Raw genomic sequence first — 21,510 nt, forward strand, 5'->3', positions numbered from 1 at the left:
GCCCCCTGGTGACGGCCACATTTGTGGCGTGAAAATGAAAATATTTAATTTTTTATTTTCACAGCACATGTTCCACATATGTGCCCGTCACCAGTGGGGTCCATATACTCACTGTACCCCTTGTTGGATTCCTTATGGGGTGTAGTTTCCAGAATGGGGTCACTTGTGGGGAGTTTCTACTGTCCTGGCAGCACAGGAGCTTTTTAATTGCGACATGGCCTCCATCCTCCATTCCAGCCTCTAAATGGCGCTCTATCCATTTGGTGGCTTGCCCTGTGCCCATATGGCACATTGTGCCCACATGTGGGGTATTTTCGTACTCAGGGGAAATTACCCTACACGTTTTGTGTTCACTTTCTTTTTTAACCCATTGTGGAAAAGGAAAAAAATCAAGGCTAGACTAACATATAGTGTAAAAAATGTTTAATTTTTATACTAAATTATTGATTTTGTCTTGATTTTTTTCATTTTCACAAGGGGTTAAAAGATAAAAAAAACACTAAATGTGTAGAGAAATTTCCCCTGTACCCCACATGTACCCCACATGTGGACATAAAGCGCCATGCGGGTGCAAGGTAAGCCTCCAAAGGGAAGGAGCGCCATTTGGATTTTGGAGGTTGGATTTGGCTAGAATAGATGATGAACGCCATGTCGCATTTACAGAGCCCTTGTGCTGCCAAAACACCGGAAACCCCCCACAAGTGACCCCATTCTGTGGGGGTGCAGTAAGGATATGGACCCCTTGATGACGGCCACATTTGTGCCGTGAAAGTGAAAAAATTCAAATTTTCACTTTCACGTCACATTGTTCCACATTTGTGCCTGTCACCAGTGGGGTCCATATCCTCATTGCACCCCTTGTTAGATTCCTTGAGGGGTGTAGTTTCAAGAATAGGGTCACTTGTGGGGGGTTTCCAGTGTTTTGGCAGCACGAGGGCTCTGTAAATGCGGCATGACCCTTGAAATACATTCCAGTAAAATCCAGCTTGCAAAGGCCAATTGGCGCTCCTTCCCTTTGGAGGCCCGTCCTGCGCCCGCTTGGCACTTTATGTCCACATGTGGGGTATTTCTGTACTCGGGAGAAACTGCGCTACACGTTTCATTGTTCTGAAAATCTGTTAAGCACCTGTGGGGTCCAGATGCTCACCACACCCCTTGTTACATTCCTTGAGGGGTGTAGTTTTCTAAATGGTGTCCCTTTAGGGGTGTTTTTTTAGGTTTTGGCACCTCAGAGCCTCTGCCAACCTGAAGTGGTACAGTCAAAAATGACCAATGGAGGCGTTGAAATGCACTAGGCGCTCCCTTATATCTGAGGCTTGTGGTTGCGTCAAATAGCGCAATAGGGTCACATATGGGGTATATCTATAAACTGCAGAAACGGGGCAATCAATATTGGGGTGCATTTCTCTGCTAATAGTTTTATCATTATGAAAGATATTGGATTACAATAAAATCTCTGCACAGAAAATAAAAATTTTCAAATTTCTTACACACTTAGCTTTTATTTCTGTGACTCCCCTAAAGGGTTAAAAAAACTTTCTGGATATGCTTTTGCAGAGTTTGGGGGGTGCAGTTTCTGAAATGGGGTGCTTTGTGGGGCTTTCTAACACACAGTCCCCTCAAATACACTTTAGCTGCGTTCACACTACGTATATTTCAGTCAGTATATTTCAGTCAGTATTGCAACCAAAACCAGGAAGGGATTAAAAACACCAAAAGAATCTGTTCACACAATGTTGAAATTGAGTGGATGGCCGCCATATAACAGTAAATAACTACCATTATTTCAATACAACAGCCGTTGTTCTAAAATAACAGCAAATATTTGCCATTAAATGGCGGCCATCCACTCAATTTCAACATTGTGTGAACAGAGCCTTTGTGTGTTTTTAATCCACTCCTGGTTGTGGTTGCAATACTGGCTGAAATATACTGACTGAAATATACATATACTGACTGAAATATACGTAGTGTGAACATACCTGAACAGGTCCCTAAAGATATCTGATTTTGAAATTTTACTGAAAATTTGGAAAATTGCTGCTAATGTTTTAAGCTTTCTATTGTCTAAAAAAATGAAATATAGTTTAATAAATGCCGCCAACATTAAGTAGACATGTTGCTAATGCTATTTAATATATAATTTATGTGGCATAACCATTTTCTGTATAAGCAGAAAGGTTTCAAAGTTGGAAAAATGCATTTTTTCACAATTTTTCACGTTATTTTGGTGTTTTTCATAAAGATTCGTTATGAGTATTGACTCCATTTTACCAGAAATTTAAAGTACCATATGTCACGAGAAAACAGTCTCAGAATTGGCTGGATAGGTAAAAGCATCCCGAAGTTATTAATGAATAAAGTGACACTGGTCATATTCATAAAATTTGTCTCTGTCCTTAAGGCCATTTCAGGCTCTGTCCTTGAGGGGTTAAAGGACAACTCCGGCCCAAACTATTTTTTAATATGTTATTACTTATGGAAAGTTAGGCAAATTTCAAATGTACATTAATTATGGGAAATGCACATATAGGGCTATTTCCCTTGATTTAGTAGATCAGTGAGACTTCAGATTCTCTAAAAAAAAGTGACGTCACGAACAGGGGGGTGTAATTACAATGGAATGTCCAGCAGGGGCGCACTATATATAGAAGTCAATGAGTACCATTGACTTCTATATATAGTGCGCCCCTGCTGGACACTCCATTGGAATTACAATGGATGTGTTTGTAAATGTAATATACAGTGTTTTTGATTGAATACATTTATGAAATACTTTGGGCAGCAAGTGTCCTTGCTCCCCAAATTATTCCATAAATGTAATCAATCAGTACATTTGGATACTGTAAGCCCGCCGAACCGCCACTCTGGACTACACTGAACTACTACTCCCATCACCTGCTCATAGCATGAGCAGGTGATGGAAGGTGTAGTAGCTTTGTTATCGCTATGAGATCACCGCCGCCGATGCTGCCGGGCGCCGCTCATCACTGCAGCCATAATCCCCCTCCTGCTTCTTCTGGGATATGGCAACTTTACACTGATCTCTGATGGCTGACTCCGTGCCCGGCCGCCGCTCTCCGATCACAAATACCAGCTCCTGGTGCTTTCTGGTGTCCCCGGTCAGCCATCAGATAGTGTAAAGTTGCCGGATCCCGGAAGAAGCAGGAGGGGGGAGCGGAGAGGAATAATGGCTGTAGTGATGAGCGGCGCCCGGCAGCATGAGCGGCGATCTCATAGCGATAACAAAGCTACTACACCTCCCATCACCTGCTCATGCTATGAGCAGGTGATGGGAGTAGTAGTTAAGTGTAGTCCAGAGCGGCAACGGCGGGTGGTGGCGGTTTGGCGGGCTTACAGTATCCAAATGTACCGATTGATTACATTTATGGAATACTTTGGAGAGCAAGGATTTCATAAATGTATTCAATCAAAAACACTGTATATTACATTTACATACACATCCATTGTAATTCCAATGGAGTGTCCAGCAGGGGCGCACTATATATAGAAGTCAATAGTACTCATTGACTTCTATATATAGTGCGCCCCTGCTGGACACTCCATTGTAATTACACCCCCGGTTCGTGACGTCATGGTATTTCAGAGAATCTGAAGTCTCCCTGATATACTAAATTAAGGGAAAAAGCTCTAAATGGCATTTCCCATAATTAATGTACATTAGAAATTTGTCTAACTTTCCGTAAGTAATAACATATAAAAAATAGTTTGGGCCGGACTTCTCCTTTACTATCTGGCAATGAGTCATTATTACAGGGAGATAATGCCATACGTCTCCAGCAGTGGACGCTGCAGGGGTTGTGGTATTATTCAAACTAAAATGAACAGGTGATAACCTAATCTAGGCCCTCCAGAGTTGGGGTCGCTTTTTGCTACCACTCCCTGTAAAGTTGCTTACCCTGATGTTACCTTTAGGGCACAATACGTGCTCCACTAACATGATACAGTGACAGGCACAGACATGTATATCTGTACACCTACCATGATACAATGACAGGCACAGACATGTATATACCTACACCTAACATGATACAGTGACAGGCACAGACATGTATATCTGTACACCTAACATGATACAGTGACAGGCACAGACATGTATATCTGTACACCTAACATGATACAGTGACAGGCACAGACATGTATATACCTACACTACCGTTCAAAAGTTTGAGGTCACATTGAAATGTCCTTATTTTTTAAGGAAAAGCACTGTACTTTTCAATGAAGATAACTTTAAACCAGTCCTAACTTTAAACAAATACACTCTATATATTGCTATTGTGGTAAATGACTATTCTAGCTGCAAATGTCTGTTTTTTGGTGCAATATCTACATAGGTGTATAGAGGCCCATTTCCAGCAACTATCACTCCAGTGTTCTAATGGTACAATGTGTTTGCTCATTGGCTCAGAAGGCTAATTGATGATTAGAAAACCCTTGTGCAATCATGTTCACACATCTGAAAACAGTCTAGCTCGTTCCAGAAGCTACAAAACTGACCTTCCTTTGAGCAGATTGTGTTTCTGAAGCATCACATTTGTGGGGTCAATTAAACGCTCAAAATGGCCAGAAAAAGAGAACTTTCATCTGAAACTCGACAGTCTATTCTTGTTCTTAGAAATGAAGGCTATTCTATGCGAGAAATTGCTAAGAAATTGAAGATTTCCTACAACGGTGTGTACTACTCCCTTCAGAGGACAGCACAAACAGGCTCTAACCAGAGTAGAAAAAGAAGTGGGAGGCCACGTTGCACAACTAATCAAGAAGATAAGCACATTAGAGTTTTTAGTTTGAGAAACAGACACCACACAGGTCCCCAACTGGCATCTTCATTAAATAGTACCCGCAAAACACCAGTGTCAACATCTACAGTGAAGAGGCGGCTGCGGGATTTTGGGCTTCAGGGCCAAGTGGCAAAGAAAAAGCCATATCTGAGACTGGCCAATAAAAGAAAAAGATTAAGAACACAGACATTGGACAGAGGAAGACTTAAAAAAAAGTGTTGTGGACGGATGAATTCAAGTTTGAGGTGTTTGGATCACATAGAAGAACGTTTGTGAGACACAGAACAAATGAAAAGATGCTGGAAGAATGCCTGACGCCATCTGTTAAGCATGGTGGAGGTAATGTGATGGTCTGGGGTTGCTTTGGTGCTGGTAAGGTGGGAGATTTGTACAGGGTAAAAGGGATTCTGAATAAGGAAGGCTATCACTCAATTTTGCAACGCCATGCCATACCCAGGGGACAGCGCTTGATTGGAGCCAATTTCATCCTACAACAGGACAATGACCCTAAACACACCTCCAAATTGTGCAAGAACTATTTACAGCAGAAGCAGGCAGCTGGTATTCTATCGGTAATGGAGTGGCCAGCGCAGTCACCAGATCTGAACCCCATTGAGCTGTTGTGGGAGCAGCTTGACCGTATGGTACGCCAGAAGTGCCCATCCAATCAATCCAACTTGTGGGAGCTGCTTCTAGAAGCGTGGGGTGCAATTTCTCCAGCTTACCTCAACAGACTAATAGCTAGAATGCCAAAGGTGTGCAATGCTGGAATTGCTGCAAAAGGAGGATTCTTTGACAAAAGCAAAGTTTGATGTAAAAACAATGTTATTTCAAATACAAATCATTATTTCTAACCTTGTCAATGTCTTGACTCTGTTTTCTATTCATTTCACAACGTATGGTGGTGAATAAGTGTGACTTTTCATAGAAAACACAAAATTGTTTAGGTGACCCCAAACTTTTGAATGGTAGGGTACACCTAACACGATACAGTGACAGGCACAGACATGTATATCTGTACACCTAACATGATACAGTGACAGGCACAGGCATGTATATACCTACACCTAACATGATACAGTGACCAGGGCCGGCGTTAGGGGGGGCAGACAGGGCAAATGCCTAGGGCCCCCATCCCCCAGGGGCCCCCTGCCCCAGTTACAGTATGTGTCAGGGGCAGGAGTGCACAGACAGCGTCCTGCAGCCTCTGGCAGTGATCCCTGGCTACAGCTGATGGCTGATATCGGGTCACATAGAGGCTGCAGGACCCGCTCTGCTCCGGAGTGTGCTTCCTCCCCTCCCTCCAGCTTCACTGCACCTTGTGACTTCCTCTGTGTCACATGGTGTAATATTACAGCAGTCGGGACATGGAGGAGAGGGCTGCAGGCTGCAGTGTGAGGATCCCAGCCTGCTGCTGCTGCATGGACATTAGAGGATGCACCACTACTCCCAGCATGCTGCTAGTGGTAGTAAGTATACTGTATATGTAGTGTGTAGTGAGGGATGAATGTAGTGTGTTACATGTCTGTGTACTGTATGGACTGTATGGTTTTGATTTGTATGTGTTTTCATGGATGTGTTAGTGTGTGTGTATATATATATATATATATATATATATATATATATATATATATATATTGTATAGTGAGTGTGTGTGTATTAGCACTGCTGACTCCACTGTCCAGCAGAGGTGTAGAAGTGAATAGACTGTATATAGGAGCTGCAGCCATTGTCCGGCCTCATCCGTCCTATGTAATTGCTGCAGGTGACCGGTGATTGGCTGCAGCTCCTATGTATAGTGTATGATGATGTCACTAAGGCAATACGGTGTGTTTTATTGAGAAAAAAATAAGGTGGTATTCAGTCCTTAGGTGGTGGTCACTGTATGGGGGTAATATTAGTCTGTATATAGTGTATATATAGTCATTACTGCCATAGACTGACCACCACATAATATAGTTCTGTATATAATGCATACATAGAGTCATTATGTGGCGGTCACTCTATGGCAGTAATATTGGTCTGTATATAGAATGTATAGTGTCATTATGTGGTGGTCAGTCTATGGCGGTAATATTGGTCTGTATATAGAGTCGTTATGCAGTGGTCAGTCTATGGTGGTAATATTGGTCTGTATAGTGTATATAGAGTCATTATGCAGTGATCAGTCTATGGGGGTAATATTGGTCTGTATATAGTGTTTATATACAGTCATTACTGCCATAGAGTGACTGCCACATAATGACTCTATATACAGACCAATATTACCACCATAGATTGATCACTGCATAATGACTCTACAGTATATACAGACCAATATTAGCACCACACCATAACCGCCACATAATGACACTATACATTCTATATACAGACCAATATTACTGCCATAGAGTGACCGCCACATAATGACTCTATGTATGCATTATATACAGAACTATATTATGTGGTGGTCAGTCTATGGCAGTAATATTGGTCTGTATATAGAATGTATAGTGTCATTATGTGGGGGTTATGGTGTGGTGCTAATATTGGTCTGTATATAATATAGAGTCATTATGTGGCGGTCAGTCTATGGTGGTAATATTGGTCTGTATATAGAGTCATTATGTGGTGGTCAGTCTATGGCGGTAATATTGGATTGTATATAGTGTATATAGAGTCATTATGTGGTGGTCAGTCTATGGCGGTAATATTGGTCTGTATATAGTGTATATAGAGTCATTATGTGGTGGTCAGTCTATGGTGGTAATATTGGTCTGTATATAGAGTCTTTATGTGGCGTCATGGTATGGTTCTAATATTGGTCTGTATATAGAGTCATTACGCTGTGGTCACTCTATGGTAGTAATATTGGCCTGTATATAGTGTGTTTTCTTCAATAACAGTTTGGAGGTAATATTTGGTCCTGATATAGTGATTTTTTTTTATTTATTTTTTAAAACAATTCATATAAATAGTTCTTGTGTTTACAACACTAGCGGCAGTCCTGGCATGTACAGTAGCGGCAGTCCTGGCATGTACAGTAGCGGCAGTCCTGGCATGTACAGTAGCGGCAGTCCTGGCATGTACAGTAGCGGCAGTCCCGGCATGTACAGTAGCGGCAGTCCTGGCATGTAGCGGCAGTCCCGGCATGTACACTAGCAGCAGTCCTGGCATGTAACCTTCTGAACTGACTCAATGTGAATAAGGGCCCTAATACAAGGAGCGAAAATTGTTCGAATCCGGACGATATCGCTCTGTGTAATAAAGACAACAATCATCAACTGATCGTTTTCTTTTGGCAAGTTTAAAAATCATTGGCTGATGTGCATATAAAATAATAAAGCTGTTGCTTACCTGATCATGTTCCTGGTGTCCTCAGGCTTTGTCTGTTTGTTATGGCCAGTGATTGCCTGAGCGGCCTGTCACCTCAGAGAGGGGACTAGAAGTGAGAGCTGCAGCTGCGGTGACTGGAGGATCCCACAGACAAGGCCTGAGGACACCAGGGAACAAGATCAGGTAGTATATATATATCTTAATTATTTACTATATACAGCAAGGGCTGCACAGACATCACTAATGATAGATTATATATATACAGCCTTTGCTGCACAATAATTGAGCCATGTGGTTGGCTCTGTAAGCGAGCTCCATTCTACTAGATTGGCGCTCACTTCTCCGGAATATCAGGCCGTGTAGTACGGCCCTTATACTGTACGTACACTTTCAGTAGCTGCTGGCTGAACAATCCTTCAGCTGACAACTCTCTCTCCCATCCGGCCCCGTCCTCCCCATACACAGGAATGTTCGGCACAGATGAGTGTTCCTGTGTCCTCTATAAGAGGGATAAGCTGTAGCCAGACAGATCTGATGGTGGCTTATCTCTCTGACAACAAAGAGGTTGGGTGTTGATTTTCCATCAAGTCCGACCCCCTATGTCCACTGATGTCATCTGTCAGACTGTCCAGAGAGCCCCATACACCTTACACTGATGGCCGAACCCACCACGAGCAGCAGTTACCACTAACAAAAGTGTAAAATGTATGGGGACCTTAAATTGTTGCTACAATATTTCAGCATATGGGGCCCCACCTTCAACTTTGCCCAGGGCCACATTTAGTCTAAAACCGGCCCTGACAGTGACAGGCACAGACATGTATATACCTACACCTAACATGATACAGTGACAGGCACAGACATGTATATCCACAGTCAGCTGTGACTAAACACGCAGCTCCCGTCAGCACAGACACAACACAGAGCCGGAGCCGCTCACTCCACCCATGACGTCACGGTCTGACTGACAAGCGAGCGCGCCCGCCCCTCCCCTATCCCCAGTTCCCCTGTGTGTCTCTCTTCCCAAACATCGCGAGACTTGGCCTCAGTCTCGCGATGTTAGAGCCGCCGCCGGAAACGAGCAGCCTGAGCGATGCTGAGTCGTCAACAACAACAACAATAACAAGGGGATCTTGCTGAGTGGCGGCCGCACTGTGCCCGGGTATGACGGGGGGAAGGCGGAGGGGTGGGGTGTGGAGGCGCCGCGGAGCTCCTCTCTGGTGAGCCCCTTTGTTATGGTGTACATGGAGATGAAGCAGAGCAGCCAGCTGACAACTCCTCCCCCGGCCTGACTCCCAGGCCCCTGTCAGATGCTTCCCAGGAATCCACCCTCAGCTGTAAACATGTCAGAGCTGTGTGGTGGCCGTCACCCCCAGCCCCTGTATACCTCCTCAGTGTGGGAGGGGCTGCCACCCTGATGCCCCTGCCATATGCTGCCACCCTGATGCCCCTGCCCTATGCTGCCACCCTGATGCCCCTCCATATGCTGCCACCCTGATGCCCCTGCCATATGCTGCCACCCTGATGCCCCTGCCATATGCTGCCACCCTGATGCCCCTGCCCTATGCTGCCACCCTGATGCCCCTCTATATACTGCCACCCTGATGCCCCTCTATATGCTGCCACCCTGATGCCCCTGCCATATGCTGCCACCCTGATGCCCCTGCCCTATGCTGCCACCCTGATGCCCCTGCCATATGCTGCCACCCTGATGCCCCTGCCATATGCTGCCACCCTGATGCCCCTGCCATATGCTGCCACCCTGATGCCCCTGCCATATGCTGCCACCCTGATGCCCCTGCCATATGCTGCCACCCTGATGCCCCTGCCATATGCTGCCACCCTGATGCCCCTGCCATATGCTGCCACCCTGATGCCCCTGCCAGCTGATGTTGTCCTGGTTACCTTGGCATCCCAGGGCCACAGTGTTATTACCCAGCAGGGCCCTCTCTGTGCTGTCTAGTGGTAACCAGGATCTCAGTATCCTGCCCAGAGCCCCAGCCTGCCTGCCCCACCTATATATTGCCCCCTGTGATGTCACTGCTGCCCTGTTTTTGTATCCTCTGCGGAACAATGCTATACCATTGTGCTCCCTGGTCACATGACTGTGGTTTTTTGCACATACAAGACGAGAACGATTGGCTCATGCAGTCATGTGACCTGGTTGGTTATTATTATTGTTTGTTATTCACATAGGGCCCCCACTCATTTTTTTAATAGGATTATATTTATAAGTCACGCAGTGCAAACCTTCCTGCCCTGGACAGGGGAATAGCTAGGATTCTTGGGGCCCCCTCCTTGCCAGTCCCCTCTCATATGTACATAGTACCTTCTATTAGCGGGGTACATATATTAGAGGGTTATATACAGTGGAGTAGCTACTATAGAGGCAGGGTAGGCAGCTGCTATGGGCCCGGGGGAGAAGGTAAGAGCCATCCTGTGTCCTTCTGCTTAACCCCTTATGTACTGCAGTGTGTAAGTAACCCATAGTTTACTTAAATGCTGCAACATAAAAAAAGGTTAACAAGCAGAAGACAACTGTGACCAAAAGTTCAGAAGACAGGGAGATCTTTGCTTTACTGCTGGAGCACTGATAACCCCTGACTTCTGTTCTTTGGATGTGCAGATCCTCATGCAGAGGTCAGGGGTTATCAGTGCAGCAGCAATAAAGCAAAGATCTCCCTGTCTTCTGAACTTTGGGTCACTTACACAGTGCAGTACATAAGGGGTTAAGCAGAAAGTAGTCTATTCCTGCACCTATGTTTTTAACCATTAAGGGCTCCTAATGGGCCCTCACAGTTAAATACAGGGACTGACAGAGCTAGCAGCCATTGGCTCTCTGCTCTACCAGTCATTCTTGTAGGTGCAGGCAGGATTCTGCCTCTGGCCACAAAAGATTTTATTTTTGGCCAAATCACTAAGTACTGTGTATATATATATATATATATATATATATATATATATATATATATATTGCTTTGTGTTGTGCGTAGGAGAAGGGAGGGGGTGTCAGTCTTTTTGCTATGGGGCCCTGTGAATCCTAGCTATGCCCCTGGGTACATATGAGGGTATTAGATACATATTAAAGGGGTGCAGTGGGTAAGCTGTCAGAAGGGCGTAGCTGCTACCATTACTACCATAGAGGCAGGCAGTATGTTTTGCCAAGGGGGCTTTTGGCCCCCCTGCCGCATGGGCCCCATAACAGCTGCATGGTCTGCCTCCATGGTAGCTACGCCAGTGCCTGGACACACCTATACAAAGATTACTGAACATTATCATTCCCTCTTATACATTGGGGGTCCGGGAACAATTACCATATAGGAAGACATCACTGGCATTGTTATGTGATGAGTATGTAAGGCGTCCAGCAGAGTGACATATAATGACACATAAGTAGTGGGTGATGCACTTGTCTCCGTAGCGGTGTGAGCACGTCGGGTGGCGCTGCCAAGTGAACATACACTTATGTTATGATTCATAAGGAAGGCTGAAGAGTTCCCTGATATTTAAGTTGTGTCAGGAGACAAGCATAAGACATAGGAGGAGACGCTGGGTCTTGGCTAAAGTTATATAAAAGTATACCTTTGAGCTTCAGTAATTGTAATGGAAAATCTGTCTGTGTAAATACACCCTTAAAGACCTGACAGCTTTAAAGTCATAAGGGAAGTTGTGGTAGCCCTCACTTCATGATAGGCTGATCGGTGGTGGACAGCCAACGCACACATCTGCTGATCAGCTGTTTACCAGAGCCGTAACATTGGCATACACAGAGAATAGAGCTGGATGGATCAGATTATAGTTTAATGGTTATACTGGGTTACTGTGGCCGAGCAAACATTGAAGTGACTGAGAGCTGAACTGTATCTGCTTCCAGCCCCATTCAGTGTATGCTCTGGCAAGCAGCTGATCCTCTGTGAGGGTGCCCGATGCCTTAATAACCAGATAACGATGGTCAATCCTGACGATAAGACATTAATGGTAAAGTATATATACAGTGGCGCCTTGGATTACGAGCATAATTTGTTCCAGGACCGAGCTTGTAATCCAAATCCAGTCTTAACCTCTTAAGGACATATGTCCCCAGGAGGTGTTCAGAACGGGGCCGCGCGGCGACCCCGCTCTGAACCGCCGCGATCCCGGGTGCCGCGTGTAGCCCGGGATCGCGGCTATTAGCGGGCACGGTCTGATCAAAGTTGACAGCTGCCTCCGATTACCGGATGCAGCCATTCCCTGGTGTCTAGTGGGGGAGATTGCTCCTCCGGGACGTTGTCCCGGAAGAGCGATCTCCGTCTCTGCAGCCGGCCGGGGTCTCCGCCAAAATGGCGCTGATCCCTGCTCGGCACTCGTTTGTTTTCGGCTGCAGCAGCCGAAAGCAAACGAGTGACGATCTCATTGATCTTTGCTGTATAACTATACAGCAAACATATCAATGAGAGATCAAAGTGTATATACTAGAAGTCCCCCATGGGGCCTTCTAGTATATGGGCAAAAAAAACATTATTAGTAAAAAGCCCCCTCCCCTAATAAAAGTCTGAATCACCCCCCTTTTCCCAGGTTTTGAATAAAAGTAAATAAGTAAACATGTTTGGTATCGCCGCGTGCGTAATCGCCCGAACCATTAATTAATCACATTCCTGATCTTGCACGGTAAATGGCGTCAGCGCAAAAAAATCCCAAAGTGCAAAATTGCGCATTTTTGGTCGCATCAAATCCAGAAAAAATGTAATAAAAAGCGATCAAAAAGTCGTATATGCGCAATCAAGGTACCGATAGAAAGTACACATGGCGCAAAAAATGACACCTAACACAGCCCCATAGACCAAAGGATAAAAGCGTTATAAGCCTGGGAATGGAGCGATTTTAAGGAACGTATATTTGTTAACAATGGTTTGAATTTATTACCGGCCATCAGATAAAAGAAAAGTTGACTTGAGGAACATGCATAACAAGTCAGTTTTACCCCAGGGCGAATGGCGTAAAAACACAGTCCCCCCAAATAAAAGAAATGCATTTTGTTTTGTTCAATTTCACCACACTTTGAATTTTTTTCTGGTTTCGCAGTGTCCTTTATGCAAAAATTCAGCCTGTCATTGCAAAGTACAATTAGTGACGCAAAAAATAAGGGCTCATGTGGGTCTCTAGGTGGAAAAATGCAAGTGCTATGGCCTTATAAACACAAGGAGGAAAAAACTAAAGCGCAAAAAGGAAAATTGGCCCCGTCCTTAAAGGGTTAAACCAAAGCAAATTTTCCCATAAGAAATCATTGACATGCAGACAATTGGTTCTACACCCCAAAAATAATGATTTTATATTCTGAATAACATGGAAGACAAATGAAACAAACATTTATAAACAGCTGAATATGCCACATTATAGTTTACTGTACAGTATAGCGATCAGCATGTGGAGTATGACGTATATTAAATGCATAAACCTGAAAAACAGCTGCAGTTTGTAGATACAGGATGGAGCTGCAGATCCCCATAATGCAAGCGCATAGTACAACAGGCTAGAATAGAGAAGCAGGACTGCTGTCAGAGGTCTGTGTGGTCACATGACAGCAATGGGGAAGGGATGTGTGTTCAGCATGGACCAATCAGGACTGACAGAGACTGCAGGGAGCAGGGAGGAATGAGCAGGACAGATGTGGGCACATTCATGCAGCACTCTCTGTCCGGGGAGAGAGGGGTTACAGCTATGGAGAGATTACCTCCACAGTCCTGTCCCCTGATGTAAGCCCCAGCCTGAAGTAGATCTGCTATGATTTGGAAGGTCAGAGTACAGTCAGAGTACAGTGCTGTAGACCCCGCTATTCAGACCATGCGCCTCCTCCACTCGCCCTCCCACCCAGTACAGGGAGCTCTTAAACCAAAGCAATGCTCTTAATCCAAGTATATATATCTATCTATCAGTATACCTACAAAAAAACACATGTGCCTGTTTGTTGGAATTACTCCTGTACAACAGAATAACCATATGTGCCCACCTTGCTTTCTATGTCTGCCCATATCCACGAGCATATATTTGTAAAATCGGAATACCTTTTTAAGATACTTACCAAAATACTAGTTATTAAAGATACTGCCGCTTATTTCTCTGCTGTGACGTCGTATGCCACAGCCTGAAGTGTATTGATCAGGAAATCGGAGTATAGAACCTTAATGGTATGTTTACACTTACCGGATCCGCAGCGTATTTTCTGCTGCTGATCCGCAGCAGATCCGCAGCAGATTTCATTTAAATAACTGAGCACAGCATCGAATCTGCTGCGGATCTGCTGCAGATTCTGTAGGTGTGAACGCACCCTGAATGTACCATTCCCCATTTCTTCTACATTCATCTCTGGCTTTAGCACAAAAACTGAATGAAATACTGCCACAAAAAGCCAGATGTGAATCTTTTTTTCTAGGCTTTCTTAGAATTGACTTTCCCATATTCTTAGATCTTATTCCCACGTTTTGTGATTCAGAGATGTAGAGAGCCTGTACTGGAACCCCCTTCCCTGCACGCCAGCATCTCCAATATAATCTGTAGAAATATGCTCAGCGCTTTAATGGAGCAGCCTCGCTGCTCTGTCATTACAGCGCTATATATATTCATATGGTTTTCTTGTTCCCAGCATCTGGGAGGGGGGGGGGGTCCACTACAGGCCTTCCACGTCCGTGTTTTTCGTGGAACATGGAATGTGGGAATACGGCCTTAGTGTCTCATAACTGGGGTCCTATGGTAGCTAGTTGAGTAGAGAACTCAATCTTTGTGAGTCCATGACCACTCCTCCATTCAGACAGTGGACATAGGACCATTCTCCTGATCAGGTGATTCTGGTGTAAAACATTTTAAAATATGCTGAAAGTAAAATATCCTTGTAGCAATAGCAAATCAGTTTCCGTATCCTTTTTTTTTTGCCACAATCCATATATCAATGCAAGTGTGTTGTCTGTTAATGGATGCTGATCATGTCCTGTGTCCACTCCTCAGCTGGTTGCTATATAGACTTGGGCTGGGTTCACATGCAATATTTTGCTCAGTTTTAAACCAAAACCAGAAGTAGAACTGACACTGAGAAAGACTTTAATGGAAAGATTTGACCCTTTTCTGTGTTGTGAACCAAATCTTGAGTTATTTGTGATTGTTACATCAGTCAGTAATGCTGAGCTGTAGTGACGTCACCCCTATTACACTGCAGAAATGAATAGGTCAAAGTCCTTGTGTATAGTCACGTGGACACAGGAATTGTATAAAAAGATGACATTTATTGTATACCTTATGGCAGCTATTTTGGTGGTTTCTAATAGTCACTGGAGGTTTAAGATGCTAACTCCTTAAACTATCATCAGGTTAGATAAATTTAACCTGCTGATATGTCCCTTTTGTACCTTTATCCTTGACGCCCCGTGCACAAAGGGGAAATAACAGCAGGTTAGACGGAGGTTCCCTTTAAGCACTGTCATTTGAAAACAGCGTCTTGTTTGCGAGGGTGTAAGAGTAGTTTATCCTGCCAAGTAACAAAACCTAGTTTCTACTTGATTTTACATGACAGAAATGTTAAAATGTGAATAAAAATTAGATGTTATAATTATCTAAAAATCCTTGTAATGTAATTCTGTCCTAAACCGCAGGCAAACTGAGGACAAGAATGGCACTGCTTCTGGAAGAAAGCAGCTATGGTTTTTAATTTTGGATCACTCCTTTAACCTCCTAATAACAGCCAACAATACACCTTTTCATGGCAGTCATTAAAGGGGTTATCCAGCGCTACAAAAACATGGCCACTTTCTTCCAGAGACAGCCCCACTGTTGTCTCCAGCTTGGGCGGGGTTTTGCAGCTCAGTTCCATTGAAGTGAATGGAGCTTAATTGCAAACTGCACCTGAACTGAAGACAAGACTCGTGTTGTCTCTGAAAGAAAGTGGCCATGTTTTTGTAGCCCAGGATAACCCCTTTATGGGCCCTTATTCTAGGCCGCCGCCTTTTTACAGCGGGTTTAGAATAAGGTGTGGTATTGTGGGAGTTCGGCTGCCATAGGGACATCTGGATTAACCCCTTAAATGCCATGGTCAGACCATGACAGGGACATGTAATGTATGCTTACCTGTCACCATCCGGATGACGGGGTCTCAGATGCCGATGGGTCGTCATGGCACCCGGGGGAGGGGAGGGGGCACGGCCGGTTATATAACCTGTCCCCACTGCACTGACAGGCTGAATACTCTGCACTAGAAGACGAGTATAGTGTACTACAGTAGTGATCTAATCACTGTAAGGGTACGTTCACACGTACCGACTCACAGCGGAAATCTCGCTGCCAGTTTTGCAGAGAGATCCGCTACTAATTAAGGTCCTGGAAGGTCCCTGTGACTACATACTCGCAGCGGTCTGAAAGACTGCTGCGAGTATGTAATGCAGCCGCCCCCTTAACCCCTTTGGCTCCCCCGCTGTCTGTATATACATTACCTCTCTCCTTGCTGCACGGGGTCTCGGCGTCCTGCTCTCCCGCCCAGCCAATCAGTGTGTTGTCCAGCCGCTGTGAGTATGTTGTCACAGGAACCTGCCGTGACCTTAACTCGTAGTGGATCTGGCTGCAAAACTGGCAGCAAGATTTCGGTACCTCTGAACGTACCCTAAAAGTCTCCTTGTGGGATATGAAAAAAGTAAGGAAAAAAAGAAAACAGAGTCCCAAATGGTACCGATAAAAAGAAGAACTAGTGCTGAAAAAAATAAGCCCTCACATGGATATGTGAATGGAAAAATAGACCATGGGGAAAAAGAAAAATTACTTCTGCATTAGGTACTTGAATGTGTGACAAGGAAAGTGTTAAATCCTGGTAATTTGGGAGTAAGACCAGAAAAGCCGCTGTGACTGATCGGTGGGGCTTTTTTTTTCTTAACTACATAGTCACCCATTTATTAGAGAAATTGTGTTGTTGCTGGTACAAGATTCAGTGGTGATGTCTGATATGTAATCTGGTTAGGGAGCACATATTTGAGCTGTGTGTTCCCACAGTATATTACAGTTGATAGAGGGCGGGTCGTGTTTGTCCCATGTTCTCATTCAGGCTTATAATAACCATGAATAAAAGCAGTTTTTGGATCCAGCGGGCACAATGTTATTTTCATGATTCTTGAATCATTCCTCTGTAATGTAGCTGAAATGGGACCTTCAGTTTTGGATCACTCTCATTACCACATTTCTGGATATCTGGGTCAGAGATGGTTTGTTATTATCAGACTAAACTAAGCAAACAAACAAATCCTAAGCTTTACTGTCCAAAAATTTACCTTGGTCTTGGTGCTATCCACTGTACATTTATGGCACTGGCGATCGGTAGTAAAAGTGTAAATTTATAAAACATACCAATGTATTTGAATATTGTACTGATGTCCTCATTCCTGCACCTCCTGTCATTGATATCCTGCATGGGGGCTGTCTGTCTGGCTTAGTTCATTAGGTAAGTCAGCTTCTTTCTGTCTCTGAATTACTAATAACAGAGATTGGGGATCTGGAAGTAGGAGGGTTTAGCTGATGAACTGAGCCAGTGTGTCAACCTCCTTTAACCCCTAGACGACCTAGGACATATGGGTATGCCATGGCCTCCTGTCACCAGATGACCCTGGATGTCCCCATACTTTCTGAGTTGCTATTGCTCTATGAAGCTTCGTATTCGGTTATTATCAGCCATGGCTCTTACCCTTCATGACATGGCTTCAGCGACCACAGCATCTCCTGTCCTTCACCAGTCAAGACCCCCACATCTAGGATTGCATGGGTCCCAATCCCTTTCTTAGGTTGCCAGAGGTATAGTATGCCACTCATCTCCGTCACTTTGTCAGGCTCTATGAAAAGATCACAGACTACACTGATCAGTGCTTTGCTATGGCATAACATTAAACAGTGTATGCCATCTATTAATTGTATGTTAAAGTCCCCCCAGAAGACTTAAAAAATGTGGGGGGAAAAATTGTAAAAAATAACTTTTTTAAAAAACATGACCCAGCCCCTCCCCCAATAAATGTTCAAATAACCCTCCCTTTCCCATTACATAAATAAAAATGCAAAAATAGTTAAATAAACTTGTTATATTTAGTAGCATGCGTAATCGTCTAATCTATTAAAATATATGATCCCGTATGGTGAATGGGGTAAACGAAGAGGGAAAAAACGCCAGGATTCCAGATTTTTATTTTTTATTTTGAACATTGTATATAAAAAAATTAATAAAAAGTGATCAAAATGTCTGATCTATACAAAAATTATACAAAAAAACACCCAAAAAACGACAGTTATGCTTTAGGGTGTGTTCACCATGCAGGATCCGCAGCAGATTTAATGGCGCAGATTTGAAGTTGGAGATTCAAAGCATGATCTGCTGTAGATCCTGTATGTGTGAACGCACCCTTAAAGCGGTTGGCCACTTTATAATAAAATTGTTCAGTGTACAGAATTAGTAACTAGTATTGGCACTTACTGACATCAGCTTCCTGTATATTTCATAGAGCTAAATAAGACTCTCCTCCTTCAGGCTGTTCTGCCCTGCTCTGTAGTGATACTTTCCATAAGATGGCTGACATGGAGGAGCATGTGATCATACCCGGCCCCCAGTGACTTCTATAGGCATATTCAGGCTCAGTGGTGGACACTGGGGGGCAAAGCATGGTCACATGCTCCTCTATGTCGGCCATCTTATGGACAGACTCGCCACATAGTAGGGCAACACAGCCTGAAGGAGGGGAGTCTGATATTAGCTCTGTGAGGTACACAGGGAACTGCTGTCAGTATATACAGTGAGTACACTTACTAATACTGTACAGTGTACACTAAACAATTTTACTATAAAGTGGCCAACCCCTTTAAGCCCATCACCAACTAAAGCTGAAGAGGAGCATTGTCCCCAGGCAGCAAGCACCATCGTAAGCAGATATCATTTCTTGGTACAGCTAACACTCCCACTGAGCTTCAGTGGCCATTATTTGATAGGATTGATAATGCAGTCCTGGTCTTTTAACACTTTAGACCTGACTCAATAGCCGTCACATGAACGGTTAGATAGCTTAGGGGGAGATGGGTCTCTCTCTGTCGTCCCAGTGGCTGACCAAAATTCCAATGTTGGTCCATGTCCATGTTGATGGATTTCCTATGCAAACAAGGTCCTAATAAAGGCTACCAGGTAGCATATTTGTACACCTAGTAGGGTTGCATAGGATTCTTGCCTGGTTTAAGCTAGTAGGTATAATACACAGCAGAAGTAGTTATAGTCAGTGTTATATATGAGTATTGTTGAATTACAAAAATACAAAAAAATTACAGTTACCAGGTCAGATGTTCTACTTGTAGACTGGCATGTATATAATATGTTATGTATTGTAATATCCCACATGTATGATGTCAGAAACCACAAGTCAGGTTTCATGGTTTACCGGTTACTTTATCATTGTGTTTCTGAATAAGCTGTGTTGCTATGAGAGAGTCATACAAGCATGCTTAGGACATTCAGCCATCATATTGTCCATGATAAGACACCAGTGGTCTACAACCTGTTTATCTCCTGCCGTTGCAAAAGTACAGCTCCCACAGTGGCCCACTTCTAATATTTCACTTTTTTTTTCTTCATTTTCTCCACAGTTTCTAAATGAGCACAACAAAGTGTAAAGAAGGGAGCAGAGGATCATAGAGCAGTCATCATGAAGCTGTATGTGTTTCTGGTGAACACTGGAATCACCCTCACATTTGACACTGAGCTTGCAGTTCAAACGTAAGAACATGTTTAAAGAGTTAATTTTTACTTTAGGCTCTCGGGAGGTTTGACATAAAGAATATCAGTGTATGCAGTGCTGTCCTTTCTGGAATATTAATGGGAACCACAACAGAACCTGACAGATAACAGTATAAATCAGTGAGATTTCCCAATGGGGTGCCTCTTCTGATCCTCAGAATGGCAATATGATTCACACTGGATTTTTCTCACTGTACCTCTGAGGCTCACAGCGTGTCTAATAGTGTTGCATTGAGAAGGTCACTTTAAATCCACACAACAGGAGGTAGCGTATTAGAAGTTAGCAGTGACAGAATGTTTATCGCAGTAAAAAAAAAAAAAAATCTGTATACCTGCTGCCACCTCTAGGGGGAGCTCAAGCTAATATATACAACTCTCATTAAACTCCATTATAATCTGTCTTCATCAGGATCTTTAGCTCCCACTAGTAGAATTATATGTTTTAACCGTATGCCTATAAAGTCACTAGCACAGCATGTTTGACCTATTTAGAAAAAAACACTGTCCCCATCATCTGTGACATGCTTGCAGACTGGAGCATCATTATACGTGTGCTCCTTGGTATTTCTATGACTTACATTCCTGGCCCTGGCAGACAGTGTTTTCTCTCGCTGTGTATTGCTGGAGCAATGTGCTGAGCTCATTACGGAGAGAATACAACAATAACATCATGTAGCTGCACTCAAAGGAACAATTTCAGAGGAAATTAAAAATACTTGTTATTTAATAGCCTCCACCAGGGCTTGTGTGTTTTCTTTATTTAGGCAGCGGGGACAAGAAGTTTAATACTAGTGATCCTGACCTCCTGAATTTCAGGCAAATTGGAAATTCAGATGTTGGCTTTATATCTGTATGTCATTATTTGCTTGTCGTATTGCTTTTATTAGTCTCTAATAACAGGAGCGTCTTTGGTAGGTCAGCCATGCAGCAGCATACCTAGTATATTTTGCTGCCATGGAAAGTATAGATAGAAGCGGCCACCAGTGACCTCCTTAGGCTCTTTAATTTATGTCTACAATGTTTAGAGAATATAATAAATATAAAACTACAAGAGGAGCTAAGATGCTGTAAATCTGTATCAGTAGTTTAAACCCTTCACAACATTTGCCAGGAAAAGAGAATGGAATGAGTTGGAGCAGCTGAGCCTACTATAGACACTTCATGCACCCACCTGCAGCATCCAGGGGCAGAGATAGTTGTAATCCCAGCCATTTACCCCCTTGATGCCTCAGTCAGCAGTGACCGCAGTCAGTAAAGAGTTAGACTGCAGGTGATGTCCTTAGTTGTCTGGGTGGCATCCTTAGACGTCCTTATTGCAGCTGAAACCTTCTGGGAGCAACTAAGTTCAGAGCCAGCTTTGGTTCTGGGTATTGAACACTTTGTGCCTTGGTCAATAGTGACTGCAACTTGAAGCCTGTTCCACATGCGTGGTCACCCTGTGACGCAATTGCAAGGTGCCAAATGGTCAGGTGAAAGGACACCACAACGGAAATCTGACAGACTCCATTACAGTCAGTGGGTTCTTTCGAGATCTGAAAAACATGTATCTAGGTCCTCTAGGTAGTTACTATATAGTATAAACTAGTAAGATGAGGAAGTATTATGTCTAGAGTTTCTCAA

The 21,510-nt window shown here is 43.8% G+C and overlaps 1 protein-coding gene across 2 annotated transcripts in view; it reads left to right on the forward strand.

The window, feature by feature from the left end:
* The first annotated feature begins 9,164 nt into the window (after nt 1–9,164).
* Nucleotides 9,165–21,510, forward strand: part of RB1CC1 (RB1 inducible coiled-coil 1) — a 95,229-nt gene continuing 82,883 nt past the window's right edge. For both annotated transcript variants that reach the window (XM_069957590.1, XM_069957591.1), the window contains exons 1-2: nt 9,165–9,282; nt 19,740–19,869. In XM_069957590.1, the coding sequence (XP_069813691.1) occupies nt 19,799–19,869 (71 nt within the window). In that variant the 5' untranslated portion in view covers nt 9,165–9,282; nt 19,740–19,798. The remainder of the gene's footprint in view (nt 9,283–19,739; nt 19,870–21,510) is intronic.

Source organism: Dendropsophus ebraccatus, chromosome 2 (genome assembly GCF_027789765.1).
Source record: "Dendropsophus ebraccatus isolate aDenEbr1 chromosome 2, aDenEbr1.pat, whole genome shotgun sequence".
NCBI classification, from domain to species: domain Eukaryota; kingdom Metazoa; phylum Chordata; class Amphibia; order Anura; family Hylidae; genus Dendropsophus; species Dendropsophus ebraccatus.